This window comes from Hypomesus transpacificus, chromosome 15, assembly GCF_021917145.1.
Source record: "Hypomesus transpacificus isolate Combined female chromosome 15, fHypTra1, whole genome shotgun sequence".
Classification (NCBI taxonomy): Eukaryota; Metazoa; Chordata; class Actinopteri; order Osmeriformes; family Osmeridae; genus Hypomesus; species Hypomesus transpacificus.
In genome coordinates this window covers 8457345-8475855 of record NC_061074.1, presented here as the reverse complement: position 1 = coordinate 8475855, position 18511 = coordinate 8457345, and the positions used below count along the sequence as shown (strand labels likewise).

The following is an 18511-nucleotide window of genomic DNA, read 5'->3' as shown; positions in this document are numbered from 1 at the left end:
TCCCACCCCACGTGACATAGGTGATGCCAACAGTACAGTGAGTGAGTGCATCGGTTGATACTTTTTTGTAGATTCCCAGATACCCGCTTGTTATCACTGTAAAGTAATATTTGAAATACAGTATACCACAATGGATAACTCTGGAAAAGAAAAAGAAGCATTGGTTCTAATGGCTGAAGCTGAAAAAAAGGTTAAATCTTCCCAGTCGTTTTTTGGGGGTCTTTTTGGGTAAGCGTTCCATTTCTACTTGCTAGCTAACTAGCTTTCTTTAGACAGTAGGCTAACCAACGTAATCGAACTTGCTGTTGTCAGCTAAGAAGGTGGAGAGCTACTTAACTTATAGACTATACAATTACAGAGGAACTAATTGACATGATTGTGTCATTACATCAGTGTAAAAAATATGTTGGGTTTAGCAAATTGTTGGATTTGTGCAACTGATACCCTCGTTAGCATGACAGTCATTTGGTTTGAGTGTTTTCGTATAGTGTTCCAGGGCCGCCCGGTGTCGTGGTGAGGTAATGCGTTGTTGACAAAGACTCATATGCCATCAAAGTTTCAGGTCCCGATGACCTGGGTGTTGACAAGCCATTGCCCTTTTAATACACAAAACGAGGTGTCCTATTAGCTAGCTACACACACTTGTTAACTTATAAGTATTGGCTAGTAAGTAGAATTAGCATACTTGTGTTTTGTCTTGCAGTTTTTGTACACTAACAACTAGCTAGCCTGTTTAGATCATTTCTCGAAAGGTGTCTTTTGTTTGTTTTTCCTCGCTGATACTTAACTTACAGCTTAAATTGCTTGCTTACTCACTTTCAAGCTAAACCTGTTATACGGATCCCAAGTCGAGTCTACAGGAGGCTAGCTACAGTAGTTGTGTCAAAACACGATTTCGAAATATGTCACCATTTATGCCGTAGACCTGATGACCCAGCAGTCGGGTAGCAAAAAAAAAAGCCGAAGTGTAAATCACTGTCACAGTGAATAAAATATGTCAGTATAACAAAACTGAAATAGAAAAAAGTTAACTTTACATCTTGAAGACAACGCACTAACTCGCACTAATTATCTTCTTTTTGTTCACAAAACTATTTTTCTTATTTTAGGAATAATTTTGCAACCATTTTTTGTGCACGAGTGTGCTACGTTGAGTAAACCAAGGTCTATTTGATTTCTCCTGTTATTGTTATTTCAGAGGCTCCTCGAAGATGGAGGAGGCGTGTGACCTGTATGCAAGGGCCGCCAATATGTTCAAGATGGCCAAGAATTGGTGTGGTAAGAAATTATGTAGCCAAATGTTTGATAAAGTTTCATGCCTTTTACATGCTGTATTTACATGTATTCACTTAGAAATAGGGGTGTAACAATATATCGTTAAACAATAAATCGCAATACAACATTTTTACATTATGTATCGTAGATTTATGACAGAACAACTCACATTTGTTATTATCAAAATGTTTTTTCTTATTTGGTTGGAAATGTGTGTTTCAGCTGCAGGAAATGCATTTTCTCAGGCTGCCCTCCTTCATCTGCAAATGCAAAGCAAACATGATGCGGCTAGTAACTTTATTGATGCTGGGAATTCTTTCAAAAAGGCTGATCCACAAGGTATTACTCTTGCTCACAAAGTTATATCACTTTTAGTTGTCCAAGCAAAACCAGGACATCCTTTTAGTCCATGCCAATTTATTCTGGGAGTTTACTATTTCTTATATGGCGTATCACACCACACCTGTAGCTCAATTACTTTTTCCCCTAACTGACTTCTTTTCTATAACTTTTTTCTCTCCTTTCCATAGAGGCCATCAACTGTCTAAACCGGGCTATCGAGATATACACAGACATGGTGAAATTCTCCACATTTGAGTAAACACTATTGCACTTGTGTGATGCACAGTGGTTTGGGTTACTTTTAAATCACATTAATGTTGTTCTTACAATGTACGTTCTGTCAATTTTGAGTTTCTCTCCTTACATTTTTAGGGAAGGTTCACAATTGCTGCAAAACATCACATTACCATCGCCGAAGTTTATGAGACTGAACTGGTGGACATTGACAAGGTCAGAGAAAAATGTAGCTGATGCCGTTTTTCACATATTATTAAGATATATCTCAGTCACATGCATCATAATCACCCTCTCTTCTTGTCTATAGTAAGTTGCTGACTCCAAATCTGATTTAACTCCACATTTGTCTGTCAGACTGAGTGATTGATATGTTCCCTGCTAACCAAACATACGTCTCTCTCTCTCTCTCTCTCTCTCTCTCTCTCTCTCTCTCTCTCTCTCTCTCTCTCTCCCTCTCTCTGTGTCTCTCTCTCTCTTTCTCTCTTTGTGTCTATGTCTCTCTCTCGGCAGGCCATTGCTCACTATGAACAGGCAGCAGACTATTACAAAGGAGAGGAGTCCATTAGGTAGGCACAAGACATATAGAGACACATTTGTGTCTTTGACTGTCTGTTGTAAATGAGCGTGCTAATGTACGTGTCTTTTTACCTGGCCTGTCAGCTCAGCTAACAAGTGCCTTCTCAAAGTGGCAACCTACGCAGCTCAGCTGGAGCAGTACCCAAAAGCTATCGAGATCTATGAGCAGGTGAACACTCATATTCAGTCATGTGGCAATAGATATTTGGATAATTCATTAATAAACCAAGATATCAAGATAGAGGACATTATTGTTTGTGTGATTCTGTTTTGTAACAAACAAGTAGATGTAACGTTCAGTGCAAGGGAGTGATGTATCATACAAGGTCATCCCATATGTTTAATGTATGCACCTCCCTGCCAAAGTAAATTCCTTGTTTGTGCAAACACTCATGGCGAATAAAATCCCTTCTGATTCTGAAGGTGGTGCTGCAGACATGTTTTTATGTGAAATTTCGATTTTTGTTTTATAGATTGGAACTTATGCAATGGACAGCACCCTTCTGAAGTACAGTGCAAAGGACTACTTCTTCAAAGCAGCACTCTGTCACTTCTGTGTGGATATGCTGAATGCCAAAGTAAGTCCTTCCCACTATGACTTCCGTCTGAATCCGAACGGCCAACTGAGGGTTCCTGCTGAAACGTCTTTACTTTTCCTCTTAGCTTGCTATGCAAAAGTATGAAGAAATGTTTCCCGCCTTTTCCGATTCTCGAGAATACAAACTGCTAAAGGTTAGTGTCTGTGTTAACTTCTAGATGTTGAATGAGGTGCTTGGTTTTTATTATAGAGTATATTAAAACATGTTGTATACCACTGTATATGTAACAAAAAGTTGTATATATTACAAAATATTTATGGATGTACAACTTTTTCTTGTTTTCTCGTACCAGAAACTTTTAGATGCCTATGAGGAACAGAACGTGGAAGCGTATACTGATTCAGTAAGCGAAACTGGCCTCTACAGTATGCAATACAATAACTTTCAAAAAGAAGAAAAAGTGAAATCTGAAATGTTAGTAATATTTTCCTCTTCCTATTACACAGGTAAAGGAATATGACACTATTTCACGGTTGGACCAGTGGCTCACTACTATGCTTCTCCGTATCAAGAAAACCATACAGGACGACGAGAGCGACCTTCGTTAATGTCTCACAAACGTTTTTTCTGCTCTTGCCTACCACCTTTATTGTGCCTTTTCAACAGAGAGCATTTTTGCCTCTAATATATCCTCATATTCTTCATCAACTACAGCTCTGGAAAAAATTAAGAGGCCGTTGCACTTTTTTCTTTCTTTAAAAAAAAAAAAGTTGAGAAGGACAATTTTGAGTGAGGAACAGAGGGGTACAATTTGCAGTGCCCTCTTAAAGTTGACCTTTCTGTTTTTAAAAGGAAAGAACAAGGTGTGGCGGTCTCTTAATTACAAGAACTGTATGTGTTGATTACACACTATTGTGCCTCCAACCAAAAAGTGTTTCACCACACAGCTACTCTGTTTGGCCCAGCAACTACCACTAGCAATATGTGTGGTCCTTTCCTGTTGATGAACACCTTCCTTGGGTGAGTTTGTAGATATAGACAACAGTGAACTCAGCCAATAATGGAGTGCCTTGGACTACCCCCTTCAGAAGAGTAACGCCTGTCATGAGTGTCTTAGGTGTTCCTACAGGAAGTACTACAGGAAGTACCTTTGTGCTCGACCCTTAGGAATGATGGACTGCTAAGCCTAGTTTTGATGATTTGAAAATGCTTATTTTCCTGCGTGAGATAGTTGCGATCTTTTATAGTTAAATAAGTAAACACGTGTACAGCTGTTATCACTCCTGTTTTATCAGATCACTGTGTTGCATCAGCGGGGTGAAAGAAACGATGTATTAATATCATACGAACTGGGCCTTTAAGATTTAATTTGATATTCACAAAGTGGCCTTGGAAAAGCAAATCTCTTATTATTGTTATGATGTTGATTATGTGTGTGATCATATTAAATGTGTTTAACGTTACAGGCTATTCTCCCTAATGCTGACATGATTGCATCCTATGTTAACAAACAGGGTTTTTAGAACAAATGAATATTGCCGCGTTTCTTTATTCCATTGCTATTTGAAGTGCTATTTTTAAATGATACTTTTGTCTCTGATAACTGAATCTTATATAAACTTCATTGACTAAAGATACCAGGCAATATGTTCAAAAATGTCTGATTTATTTTGAGCTGTTGGTGTAAAGATGGACAATCTATTTCCGTCAGTACAGTGATCTATACCCTCCAATGCCTTACTAATAGGCCAACCACGAAAGGGTTTGAAACTAGGCAAATTGCAAATCCGAATTTAAAGATTTCATTAAACGCTTTCTTATTTATTGGGCAGAGTTTTTATTGGGTATATTTTTGACCACTTTGAGTTTGACATTCAAATCTTAAATTAACCTTTATATTTGTATCTGTATCAGGTATCCTACCATTTTGGGATTCAATCATATCCCAAGTACGACCCTGTAGACAAAGGAAGACCAGTCAATGACCGTAGAATAGTCATTGGTGATGAACCCTACAGATGAGAAGGCCTCTCTAGGATAAATACGTATTTTGCCAAATACACGCTGTAGTAGACTAAACCAACAGCAACAATCACTTGTGATCAAATTCCGTCTCCCAATTGGTCGCATGCTCACATAGCTTACGCTTCGACACAGTATGCAGTCAGTGCATGGAGTGCGCCTGGTCAAGCAGTGTGGCAAATAGATCATCCTGAAAATACTTGGTCAACAAACCTGACATAAAGGCAGTATATACAATTGTTTTGAATATTTGTATACCAAACAAATGTAGAAGCATGGGTCATTTACTGATTTTATAGGATATTTCACACTGTTCCTTAAGGTCTCCGAATAGGGTATGTAACATTGGTTGAGCTGAAAATGTCCCGGGTGCTGTTCTATGCACCTTAATGCACCCTGAAATAGCACATTTTGGGGCGTGACAAAGGTACAGACAAGAGCCAAAAAAGGTGGAGCCACAACAAGGGAGCTGTTCAGGGCCTACTGCTAGATGGTATCTATCTGCCGCTGGCGCCCTCTGCTGACAGTTATGTGTAAGTGATTCAAACGAGTACGATAATTAAGTGTTCACACATAAGCGTAGGTTTATGCATGCAGCATGAGTAGATCACTTTTAGCTGACCAATTTAAACAGGATAGTTAGTAAAATAGCCTAGGGCTATTTTTTATAGTTAAACATCTATATAAACATCTTACATTAGGGTGGATCACAGGCGATTGCGTCAAAAAGTAGCCTATATGTTTAAAACGCGATTGATTAGTTTATTAATTGACTTGGCTGCACCTTGCCGTGGCCCCACCTGTGATCTGTGTGGGCATGTTTATCGAGCCACTCCTCCAAACAGATTCGTACCCTACTTCCTGTGGGAGACTTGTCTATGCGCTTGTCGCTTTATTTGGAATGTAATTTTACAAAATGCTTGTTGGGTGAGGATTGTATAGCCTACATCAACACAGAGAAATCCGGTAAGTATGCTATGCTATTGGCTGTTATTTTGGTTGCGTAAATAAATGAACACAATTCATCCCAGTTGGCTAATCTTACAGTTGGATTGGAGTGAAAGCACCCAAAAATTATTAATGCGTATTGGTATACGTTTACTGCGTCTCGACTGTAATTGAGTTCATAACTGTAGGCCTACACATTCGAGATGTTTGTTGAGAAGAACATGTTACACTAATCTTAAATATCGCCTAATTCACATTTTATTATCGGGGCTACAACCTCCAGCTTTTGTATAGGCTACAGTAGCCTACACTGAAACTTTAAACTTCAAGGAAGAATACTACACTCATAAGGTCCTAGATGTATTTTGGTCGATCAAGGTAAAGTTTAAATTACTTTCACGTTAGGGGAGGGGGGGGGGGGGGGGGGGGGCGACGACAAATGGTGAACATTTTTTATTCGAAGCATTGCACGTGTGTGCCTCTTTTTTCCAAGTAGGCTTCGTTGTGTGACCTCTTGGGAATGCTAATTTAGGCTACTGTGTGGATAATTAATCTCAGAGGACAACGAAAAGATCATTAGGCTATAAGAGAAACACAATGCTGTTCACCACCCGTGGCAACTGATAACTAAGCAACAGATATTGGTAGTCACGCTTGTTGACATTGTTTAAAATAATGTGGGACATTTTATATCGAATGCATCTCTTAGGTGTAGCTTAATAGGACAAACATCTATCCCTATGCGTGTTAAAGCGCGTTTTTGTAGCTTGATGTATTCTGTGGCAGACCCATATCCAAAGCCACAAACAAGATTTTAACCTGCAACTTCTTGATCTGCAGTCAATGCTCGAACCACTGAACTAAACCCCCACTCTCTTGCTTCATGTGTCAAAGACTTTGAGATGAGGAAAAAATATTTGTGTAATGCGGGCTGCAGTTCAAATGACTTCAAGACATTTTATGTGGATATCCCATAGTCATGCTATCACCCATCTTCAACACATTACTTTTTGTGTAATCACAGGTAAATGCTCTTTCTCTCTTTTAGGCACTTCAGAAAAAAGGACCACAGGAAGTGGTATACATTTCCCTGAAGGGTACCCAGAAGCAGTTATATTTTTACTTTTTTTGATGAGCAGTTTCATCTGCTGATATACATTTAGTTCCTCTTTTCAAGAATGAGGCCTAGGATAAAACGCCTTGGTGCCGTGCTAGCTATGGTCGTCCTCATCAGCTTTGTCTACTACTTCTCATACCACTATCCTGAGGTGATTCTGGGCTACACGGCTACAAAGGAGGGTTCAGTCATTCCCACCACACAGGACAATGACATTGCCACACCCATTCACCAGCAGGACAGGGACACCGAAAAAACGGTCTTTGTTTCAACAGCTTCTGCTGTCCAGAATGTAGTGCCTCTGTTGGTCTCGGACAGCTTCAGGAAGGCAGTTGTTCAGAACACGGCCTTCTGGAACCGTAAATTGATGTCCTTCATAAAGCAGCTTGACAAGGGGGATAACTCAGAGAAACCCAAACTCAGTTGGTCGAATTGTAGAGAAACAAATGAAGAACTGCTGAAAACAAACATGCACGACTTCAGCACTTATCCAGATCTGCACAAAGACTTCTTGTATGGCCTTGACTGCAGAGATCCAGCCATGATGATCAATCAGCCAGATAAGTGCAGTGGCGGTGAGGAGAAAGTGGACAACCTCCTAATACTTTTCGCCATCAAATCCACTCCACAGAACTTTGAGCAAAGACAGGTGGTGAGGCAGACGTGGGGGCGGGAAGGCAGGTATGAAGGTGGGGTGAAGCTTCGCACCGTGTTCCTCCTGGGTTCCTCCGCCCGGGACGATCCCGACCTCGGGCAGTTGATAGCGTTTGAGGCGAATCACTTCCAAGATTTGCTCCAATGGGATTTTCACGAGTCTTTTTTCAATTTGACCCTCAAAGAGCAGGTGTTTTACAGGTGGACCATGGAACATTGTTCGGGAGTTTCCTTTGTTTTTAAAGGGGATGATGACGTGTTTGTCAATAGACAAGCTATTTTCCGCTACTTGAAGTCTTTGTCGCCTGAACAGACCTCCAAGCTCTACGCGGGGCAAATTATCAAATCAGCCACTCCCTTACATGATCCTCAAAGCAAGTACTACATACCTTCGACCTTTTTCGATGGACCCTACCCTCCCTACGCGGGAGGTGGAGGATTTCTCTTCTCAGGCAGCCTAATCCAGCCCCTCTACAGCATCTCACAGCTGATCCCTCTGTTCCCTATCGATGACGTCTATACCGGGATGTGTTTTCAGGCCATCGGGATCACGCCAACGGAACACCAAGGCTTCAAGACTTTTGACATTCAGGAGCACGATAGGGAGAATCTGTGTATCCACAAGGACCTGCTTCTGGTACACAAGCGTTCTCCACAGCAGACGATGAAGCTGTGGAGGGGTGTGAATAGCCCTCTGCTAACATGCTGAAGTACCCTGGGGATACAGACCCCATTTTTGTATGAACCAATAAAGAATCAATATATGTGGTGTGCGTCTTGAAGAAATGTTTTCTAGGCTATTTTCTTGTGGCTTATGTATACTACTACGGCTTTGACATCTAGTGAATCCAGGGAATATGAAATGTGATGTGACAGGATTTTGAAACAAAAGGGATGTAAACATTTCTTTTAAGTATAATTTTTCTGAAGTACTTTTTTGAATAAAGTGCATTAAATAACAAATATTTGCTTTTAACCAATGTTTCACCAGTATAAAATATTGTATTGTGGCAGGGGCAAATACACATCAATGAATAGCATGTAATAACCATTAACCTTGTGGGCTTGTTGAATATAGCTACTGTACAATGTTTGTCAAACTTTGGTTTTTGTGTTTACTTAAGCAAAACATTTTTTATAGGTACAGTATGGTCTGTCAATATTTAGAGTAGTTTATTGTAGGACACTCAGCTTTAGAAAAGGGGATGAGTATAGCTCAGTGGTTAGAGTTAAGGCCTAACCCCCCCCCCCGTAACTTTTGATAAAAGCATCTGCTAAATGAACAACAGTTTTTAGTATAGATTATTTTTCCACATTTGGAAAACATGTTTTGAAAGTAAAACTTCAGTTTCTTTTTGTCATGGAATTTTATTCATGTTTTCAGATGAGCTCAATCTATAAGCTATCACAAAACAAACATGCTTAACTTGACAGGTTTTGTACTTGTGTACAATTGCCTCATGTTGTTCAAAGAGTTGACTGAGAAATGGCACACAAACCGTTATATTGCTGTTCATATATGAAACCATAGAATAAGGAAAGGCTATCATACAGAAACTTAACACCTCAAACAGATGTTAAATACCACAATCACTGAGTAGACTACTTTGTAACAGAAAGTATGGGTTTGTTTTACATTTGAAAAGTAACACCTTTCTAATTCCCTGCTTTGCATGAGGCTCAGATGTAGTCAGAAAGGTCATTGATTCGATAAACTTGAAACATTTTAGAAACCACTGGCAGATTCTATAAGGCACAAAAGCCAGAGGCCTCTAACGGAGTACATGAAAACTATAATTCAGTTCACTCCCACATTTTGTCTGAATACAGAGCATGGAAAATTCAAAATTCCAACTATAATGTTATGCATACACTAATATACCAACAACCCCTCACTCCCATATCTGGTCTGTACAGCTGGCCCATCTGAGGGTTATTACTTTTCGAACACGTCGAGGGGGTAATGCTCCTTGTATTGGTGCACGTGCCTCCACATGGCCTCCTTCTGCTTGTTCAGGATGGGGGTCATCTCCTCGTACACGTCTGAGAAAAGCAGGTCGGGGTTAGGTTTCAGCCTCTTCTCCGCCTTCTCAAAGGCCTCCATCACCATCTTGCGGGACTGCTTCCTCCAGCTCCGCTCGTCCTCCTCGCTCCACCAGCTGTGGGCGTTCATGTAGTGTCTCAGGCGGGAGATGGGATGGTCCTGCTTGTCCCAGTAATTCACCTCATCCACAGAGCGGTAGGCTGAGCTGTCGTCACTGGTGCTGTGGTGACCAATTCTGGGAAAAAGCAAAGAAAAGGTAACTACAGAGTTAGAGAAAACCGGTTAAACTGGTTGTTGGGCGTTAAACTGGTTGTTGGGCGTTAGACAATGACAATGAGAAACTGTTTTAGATAAGGGGTGGGGGGGGAGGAATCGAATTGCATTTGAATCGCGATTAAGTCTTCTAGCGATTCACAAATGTAAAAAAAACTTTTAAAATATTATTTATTTTTTATCAAAAACCTTTTGGATAAAAATCATGAATTTATTTTAATCGATTCTTGACCCCAAGAATCGAATCGTGAGGTACCAAAAGATTCCCACCCCTACTTCAGATGATTTAGTTATTTTCTACTGTAAACACAACTGTAATCCACGGTTAATAGACATGTGATACACATGTAATACATGTGACAGCTGACCTGTAGGTCATTGCCTCGATGAGGAACGGCTGGTTCTCTGCAACAGCTCTGCGACGGGCTTCTTTTGTTGCATTGTACACGGCAAAGACATCATTGCCATCAACACGGATGGACATCATGCCATATCCTGGTCCACGAGCAGCTGAAGGAGGAGGAAGACGAGCGGTGTTTTTTTTTCTTCAACTTTTATTCCCACACAGCCAATACAGCCCCAGCCCAGATTTTGGAAAAACTGTGAAGCTCCTTACCTATCCCGTCCCCTCTGTACTGCTCGTTGGTGGGGGTAGAGATGGCATATCCATTGTTGCGACAGAAGAATATGAGAGGGCATTCCAGAGTGGCAGAGAAGTTGAAGCCGGCATGGGCGTCTCCCTCGCTAGCGGCTCCTTCTCCAAAGTAGCAGATGACCGCGCGGTTTGAGTTCTCCCTCTTGGCTGCATAGGCAGCCCCAGCAGCTAAACGCCAGAAGACGGGTCGACACACAAAGAGGTTAACAGCTAGGCTTTCCATGGCCGGAAGGTGGCAATGAATCCTGGACCTGAGCTAAGAGTTTCACCTTGAGGAATCTGCGTGGCCAGAGGAGAAGAGATGGTGACGAAGTTCAGGTCCTTGCTACCGTAGTGGACAGGCATCTGCCTGCCTTTGCCGAGGTCATCAGCGTTGGCATAGCACTGCGCCATGAACATGTCCAGGGGGAACCCACGGTACATAAGTACTCCTATGCACCAACAAACGATGTGGACTCATTGGCGTCTGAGCCTCCTCAGAAAATGATGTACCTCGTGTTTTTATTATATGTTTGTAATCTATGAACCTAGTAAGTGTTCGAAATAAGTTTATATATATATATAAACAAAACAGTATTCACAAGCTATTCACAAACTGGATTTAACTTAACTTGTAGTTTACTCAATTTTAATTTTCCACCTTTATACTATTTTCAGTATTGCTCTAAATGATGTCGATATTAATTTTACTCTGGCTTCTTCGTGCAATATTCCTCTAAATAAACATGTTGACATATCTTATTTCACTATTACAGAGAAGCATTTTGAATTCCGACCACCATAACCAAATGTTTCAATACATTTAGTAATTTAGCAGACACTCTTATCCAGAGTGACTTTCAGTAAGTACAGGGACATTCTTCCCCGAGGCAAATAGGGTGAAGTGCCTTGCCCAAGGACACAACATCATTTGGGCACAGACAAACCGACCCGGCAACATTCTGATTAATAGCCCGATGCCCTAACCGCTCAGCCATTTGACTCCTATACTCACCAGCTTCCCTGTACTGGCCAAAGACCAGGTCGTTAGGGTCCAGAGCAGCAGCACTGCCAATGTGGGTCCCCTCCTCTCCGTAGTTGGTCATGTAGAAGGAGATTCGACCCTGAAATAATAACAATCTTAATAATCTCTCAAAAATAGCTTTTAGCACCTTTCAGTCATTCACAGATAAGGATCCTAGACACCTACCTGCCTCTGAGATTCATACAGAATGCGGTCCATTGTGTTGAGCAGAGTCATTTTCTGATAAAAGTTCAAAACTGTTTCCTTGGAGAGCTGATGTGAGAAGGAGGAGGGGTATACAATCATTAAATGAATCATAAATATAATTTTTTACTGGTATGTATTATTCTGTAAACAGTTCCATGTGGAATTAAAAATAATGTGTTCAAAATAGGTACATTCAACACAAAATGTAATTTTATCTGAAGTGAGTCACGTTGTAAATATACATAGGTACGCAGCTTCCTGCAGTAGCCTGTAATGACACCAGTTGTCTTTAGATAACTGGGTTTTCACACCTGTGGGTCTTCAGACGGGTTTATGATCTGCCCAGCCCTGTCCATCACCCTGTAAATCGGGATGCCAGAGATAACATTGGGTTGGATGAACTCCAGGTGCTCGATAAAGTCTGCAGAAGCTCCTGGAAACTGTGGCTTCTCTGTGGTTGAGTCAAAAGGCTGTTGGTGTTGGACTTCCTGATAGATGAAAGCATTGTTCACATGATTTACCGGTATAGGTCCTTATTGACGACACCGTTGAGCCACCGTTGTAGACTCTCCTACATCTAATGCACATCATTGTGTTGTTATCAGCGCCTCCTAGTGGCGTATATCATTAATTGTAATAACTGAAGTCTATATAGGTAACCTAAATTTGCATTTCGATACTCTGAGTAAATAGTTGTTAATAATAGTTCATTATTTTCATATGAAAACCATGTCAATAAATGACATCCTATGATTGCAAATGTACTTTCTGGGTATTATATTGGAAACTACCCACTGTCCTGAATACAAATCTGTTTAAATCACTCAGATATCTTTATCACTACTGAAGTTACATCGTTTTAAAGTCGACCTGTGACAAAAAGAGATATGAGAGAAAATAATTTTGTTCGTAATGACATTGTAAAAGTAGATGTCAGTTTAAGTATAAGCATTCATAACTTATCAGCAAGTTATTTCATTGATCAGTTGTTATGGGCTGCTGCAGCACTCAAAAGAGCAGGCAAACTAAGCATTTGATTTGACATGGCTTGAAAATCTTGCTAGCTGACATGTCCAAAAAACCGTTGAGATTAACAGTTTTTCATAAGTAATCATATACTTTTTGTACATTACAATGAAGTTTAGGGTGTCAACTATACAAAACATCAAACATTTCAATTTTGACGTGAAACGATTTTCAATCTTTCATGGCTTATAGCCAACAATGACCGGCTGCGACATCCACGGGTTTCCGCAGGCCGCCACACATTTAAAAAATAAAAGTTTATAGCCTGTTCTCCTGTTCTAAAATGGCCGCGGGGCAGTTACATGACAGTAAAACAAAAGCTGCAAGACACCCAATGCAACTCCCACGAGACACTTGCATACTATTATCAACAGAACAGTAACTGGCATTTACCACTAGCCACTGTCACGTACCACTCGCTCCACTGGCACATACCACTAGCTGCAGTACAGTACAGTCAGAGAATATCTAATAAAGAGAGAACTCCCACTCTCGGGAAACTTCCGGGTTCTGAACTGGTTGCAGTTCCACTCAAGTTCCATATGAAGGCGCTAACGGTCGAGTGCAGAATGAATGGAGGTCTATGGAGCTAATACCCCTCCAAATCCACTTTTCTCAGGATATAATTTTTTTGTCTAGTAATTTGAATTCTGAAATCGAAAGGGGAGGCAAAAAAAAATACACACCACTGGGTGTTAGATTTTTTTTTAAGTCGCCTTTCTGTTCTAAAAATCCTTTGAAAATGGCATTGACGTCATACACATCGTACGACCAGAGCTACTGCTTGACGGCAAGCTCTGGTTACTTTCACATTACTCTCGAGGCATCGACAACACAGCTGACAGGTTAGGCTCTCCCTGTCAATACAAATGCTAGAAAGAGTTTTGGCTTGCTAATGTTGTTGCTAATGTTGCTAATGCTCTGACATTCTGGTTCTGCTTCGGATGCCATCAAGCGGGATCTCTGGTCGTAGTCAGTCCTTCACTAACCAATCAATATTCGTTAGCAGAATGCTAGTGTGTTATGGGCAACAACGACTTACCCCGTAAGAAATCGAAAGGACATAAGTACTCGTTCATTCAACTTTTGACGTGTAATCCATGTTGAACATGCAAAAACTATAATCAAATCTGAGATTTATCAACGACAATCAGGCGAAAGAGACAAATTTAGCCGTTTAGCTCCATAGACTCCCATTCATTTTGCACTCGACCGCGATCACTCCCAGTGGAACTCTGGTGGAACTGCAACAAAATTTGGTACAATGGGGCTTAATAGGGAGTGGGCAGGCTCTCCTTAAACAGGCTCTGGTACAGTTTCGGCTCTAACTTTGTCAGTAGTTCCCATGGCTTTCCACACCCCTGCCACTGCCCAATCAGGACGCGAGAAATAACAGGCACGCAACCTGGCAAGCTAACATGTTGTAGACATGCAAACAAACACACATTTGTTTTACACAAAACACACCGGTTGAAGGTGAATTACTAAAGGGGAATGCCAACACTATACTCAAACAACGCAGTTGGTCCTATAGGAAGTGACAGTTTGTATTTCTTTACCAAGCCGCTACCTCACCTGACTGTTACTCCTCTGCACAACTTGTGAAACAACTCGAGCTGAGATGAGAATGTCAAAATATTTGACTCATATTTCGACATTCTCTGTTACAACAACTGCATTTTTCACACTTACATTGACTCTGAACGCTCTCTGCTGTAAAAGCCTTGATGATTTCAAACCAGGTTTTGAGCGAATTGCACGAAAACAGACGCCATACATATTATTTATGCATCTTAAGGTCGCCATCTTCACTGTTGTGCGCTGGTGAAGCTAGGCTAGCAGTGCTAACTTGACGTGCACAAGCCAAGCCAAGGACAGTGAATCGAGTCGATCAAAATATCGGACCTACTCTCAGTATCATTTAAGCACAAACTGTACCTTGATCAGGTGACAGCGAGAGAACCTACACCTAACGCCTTGCACAGAGCTAGATAATCTATGTATTTTTTAAAGATCTGTAAGAAGAATACTGGGATCGAAATCTGTCTGGAATTAGATGAAACGCGTCATGATTGCGCGCTCGGATCGTTGACAACAAAAAGTAGGCACGTCAAACGCATGCGACAAGCTTTGCAAGATGGAGGTCTGTAACAATCCGTGTCTCATGCTTAGGGAATTTGGCTGTGAACAAAGTTTATTGTCGCGACCGGATGGCTCTTCCTCGTTTGTCCAAGGTATTTTTTATATCGAATTGACAAGTAACACAATTACGAAAGGCTATTTAGCTACATAGTGAGACCATCAGCATCATGTTAACCGTTGCTTGCCTGCCTGCTTGCTTGCCTGCTTGCTTGCCTGCTATTTAGGTATAATCGATCTGTCTGTGTCCGTGTGTCTTTCCGAAGGGGATTCCAGTGTGTTGGCAGGGGTGTACGGACCAGCAGAGGTGAAAATCAGCAAGGAGATCTACGACAGAGCAACTTTGGAGGTAGTAATACGACCCAAAGTAGGACTACCAAGTGAGTACAGAGAAGTGATTGCTTTTAATAAACCATATTTAAAACCTGAGACTAAACCTAGCCCCTAATAAGCCCACAGAAATTTGCCCCTTACCCTTTTTGTTATTTTACATTTTACCACAAGGTGGTAGTATAACTCTGCCAGCATCAGAACAAACAAGCTAAACGCCGTGTCTGATAATAATTTGTCTTACAATCTGCACGCTTGTTTTAGGTGTAATGGAGCGAGCACGAGAGCAGTGTGTGCGAGAAACTTGTGAGGCATCTTTACTCTCGACTCTTCATCCTCGTTCCTCTCTCACACTCATCCTTCAAGTCGTTCACGATGATGGCTCGGTATCCTTTAGTAAAACGTAACTCGTGGTTGAACCAAAGTAGTTGTATAGATCTGTACACTTAAAAATGGGTACAAGCGACTTTGCAATGTCAACACGAGCACCTTGGAGAACTCTTATCTTAGGCCGCACCCACGCGGTCTCTTGTGTCCCAAGGCCTCTGGACGTGTTTGAGTTTCTCCTCCTTATCCAGCTCTCAGCTGTTGTCATGCTTCCTGAATGCTGCCTGCATGGCCCTGATGGATGCAGGACTGCCAATGAGCTGCCTTTTTTGTGGAGTGACCTGTGCTATCGACACAGAGGGTCAGATCATTACTGACCCCACATTAACTCAGGAGAAGGTAAGCATAACTACAAAGAGACAATAAAAACGTTACTCAAAAATAAAAACGTTAGGATTCAAAAATAATGTTTAATTTTTTTCTGCACTCCCTGTCTGGAAAATCTTTGACGTTAAGATGTTTTGAACATGCTGTTTTGATTGCAAACTCCCTCCCCCCCCATCTAGGAAAGTCGAGCTTTGTTGACGTTTGCTATTGACAGCACAGAGCACAGAGTGATGATGTCATCTACCAAAGGATCTTTTTCAGTCCATGAGGTAAGAAACCTATTATTGACACGTTGATATGCAGATTTTCTGTATATACTAGCGTGTGTGAGGAAAACGTTGCTCCGTGTGCACCTAGAAGTCCATGTATAGATCTAGTCACTTCAAACACCATCACTTTCAGCTACTGGTCGCACTATCAGTAACATTGCACTACTGTACCTCACTGTACTTTGCCATCAGGCTCCTGTATGGTCATTGACCTAGTCACTGATTGTCCTCTTAGTTACTTACACACTGTCACTCTCAGCTGCTGGTTGCACTATCTGTAATTGGGCACTATTGTACTGTACTCCACCTAGGTTAGAATAAGTTATAGGTTGAATAGATTCTATGTGCATTTAGGGTTAGTATATTGTATTATTTATTGTTATCTGTATATTTAGGAAGTTTTAGTATTAGGGTTAGTATAGTGGATTATTTATTGCTATCTGTATGTTTAGGAAGTTTCACTTATTTAAGCTAAGCATAATTATGTTCTGTGTACGTTATGTTATGCCAGGTGCTTGCGTTGTCTTTTCTTAAGAATGTCAGTGCCCAGTCTGACCATGTGTTGTTCTGTGTACCTGACAAATAAGATTTGAGACTAGAGTATAGATCTAGGAATGCACTTTGTGTAACCTCTGGAGAGAGGAAGTAGATAAGTCTCCAAACTTAGTTATGACCACTGACTCTTGACTCAGCTAACACAAATGACCTTAGTGTCTCATGACCAGTCAGTTTTTCTTGTGATGATGAGACACAACTAAATGGTCAGGAACCTCTGTCTTTCCACAGCTTCAGCAGTGCATAGCAGTCAGCCAGAAAGCCTCAGAGAAGATCTTCCAGTTCTACAGAGAGTCTGTCAGGCAACGATATTCCAAAACCATCTAACAGAGAAGCTGTTCCCATTTTTTTCTGTCATGTCAAACGAACATATCTTTAAATAAAATATTCAGTCCTTTTTGATTCATCTGATTTAAAATAGCACCACCCGTACATCTGTAAATCAAGGACAACAAGGTATCGTTTCATCAAGTGCATTTATTGTATTAATTTACTTCTTGTTTTTGGTATATTTACAATTAATTACACATGGGTGTGAAAACAAGGAGTACATGTACACCAGATCCCAGGGGGTTCCTCTTAGCTTTAACCTCTGACCTCAGTTAACTCCTCAGTGCAGAAAACAGAGTTATTTTTTATATAGCATGGAAATTTTTATAATTGTTAACCAGTCTATACACGGTTTCAAGTATACTAACAAGAAACTGGCTGGGTGTTGACACAATTGCTTGGGATTGTCAGACATAAGGCCTGTTCCATAAAGAATGATTACCGAATACGCCAGGTTTAATGTCAGGGAAAGTAACTGACACAAACTTGGTCTTTTCGGTAAACTCGCTTCATGGAACAGGCCCCTGTTCAAAGATGCTTTATTGATGCTGCATAGTGTAGTCACGTTGTAAAAGATGTAGTCTGTGTGATTTTGAAGTGCTTGAATCAAATCGTATTGGTTGATATTCAGTCAACTCTGTCTTGATACAACGCTGATGTTTTGAAACCCTAAAATATTTGCTTAGAATTTTATAACTGGTGTCTTACTGTAATTGCTATAAAACTAGATATTTACTTAGAAAATGTCAGTAGTTTTATTTTGACAGTCTCTGTGTTGTTTGCTTTTCATCAAACATCACTCGCTTTATGGCACATTGGACACGTAATACTAAACTGAAAACCAGAGAAGGGTTTGTTGGTATCATTGGGGTTTATCCAAACCAAGGAAAGGAAATTAACACCTGGAAAATAATAAACAGGGCTAAGTGCAAATTCACCCATGCAGATGTGCTGTGGCTGGAAGGAAAATAAACCAATACATGCATTTCTTGGAGGGGGCGAGAGGACATTTCATTTCAGTGAGAACAAAAACAGGTCACCTTTTAGACACAATGTTTTTTTAAAGTTTTTTTTACATGAAGGACAAGGAATGACATCCTCTTAGAATAGAGTATGGTGCTGTAGTGTTGGCATATGCATGAGTAAATGATTGTGGGGTACCAGACAACTGTTATTGTCAGCCGTGCATCATGGATTGTGGTCCTCTAAGTGGCTGTGTACTGAAAAGGGGGAAGGTCTATATTTGGGGTGCAGGA

General features: G+C 40.8%; 4 protein-coding genes across 5 annotated transcripts; 3 read left to right on the top strand and 1 right to left on the bottom strand.

Annotated features, from left to right (window-relative positions):
- The first annotated feature begins 9 nt into the window (after positions 1–9).
- Positions 10–4798, top strand: napab (N-ethylmaleimide-sensitive factor attachment protein, alpha b). Its single transcript, XM_047035472.1, has 11 exons — positions 10–228; positions 1199–1278; positions 1498–1614; positions 1806–1852; positions 1990–2067; positions 2365–2420; positions 2515–2599; positions 2904–3008; positions 3094–3162; positions 3322–3372; positions 3476–4798. Exons 1-11 carry the CDS (start codon positions 131–133, stop codon positions 3575–3577), a joined length of 888 nt encoding a protein of 295 aa, XP_046891428.1. The 5' UTR covers positions 10–130; the 3' UTR covers positions 3578–4798.
- An 801-nt stretch (positions 4799–5599) lies between these two features.
- b3gnt2l (UDP-GlcNAc:betaGal beta-1,3-N-acetylglucosaminyltransferase 2, like) lies at positions 5600–8483 on the top strand. Its single transcript, XM_047035448.1, has 2 exons — positions 5600–5957; positions 6988–8483. The coding sequence occupies exon 2, from the start codon at positions 7118–7120 to the stop codon at positions 8417–8419; it is 1302 nt and encodes a 433-aa protein (XP_046891404.1). The 5' UTR covers positions 5600–5957; positions 6988–7117; the 3' UTR covers positions 8420–8483.
- Positions 8484–9346: 863 nt separating this feature from the next.
- bckdha (branched chain keto acid dehydrogenase E1 subunit alpha) lies at positions 9347–15014 on the bottom strand. Its single transcript, XM_047035447.1, has 8 exons — positions 14611–15014; positions 12204–12380; positions 11872–11958; positions 11677–11785; positions 10952–11113; positions 10644–10850; positions 10396–10537; positions 9347–9989 (listed from the first exon to the last, which is right to left on the bottom strand). Exons 1-8 carry the CDS (start codon positions 14722–14724, stop codon positions 9647–9649), a joined length of 1341 nt encoding a protein of 446 aa, XP_046891403.1. The 5' UTR covers positions 14725–15014; the 3' UTR covers positions 9347–9646.
- A 26-nt stretch (positions 15015–15040) lies between these two features.
- On the top strand, positions 15041–17994 carry exosc5 (exosome component 5). Of its 2 annotated transcripts, none has more exons than XM_047035452.1 (6): positions 15041–15152; positions 15324–15437; positions 15652–15773; positions 15973–16113; positions 16281–16370; positions 17157–17994. In XM_047035452.1, the coding sequence occupies exons 1-6, from the start codon at positions 15056–15058 to the stop codon at positions 17250–17252; spliced, it is 660 nt and encodes a 219-aa protein (XP_046891408.1). In that variant the 5' UTR covers positions 15041–15055; the 3' UTR covers positions 17253–17994. The 2 variants fall into 2 exon arrangements, with proteins under 2 accessions (XP_046891408.1, XP_046891407.1); XM_047035451.1 differs by having other exon boundaries at positions 15285–15437.
- Positions 17995–18511: the final 517 nt, after the last annotated feature.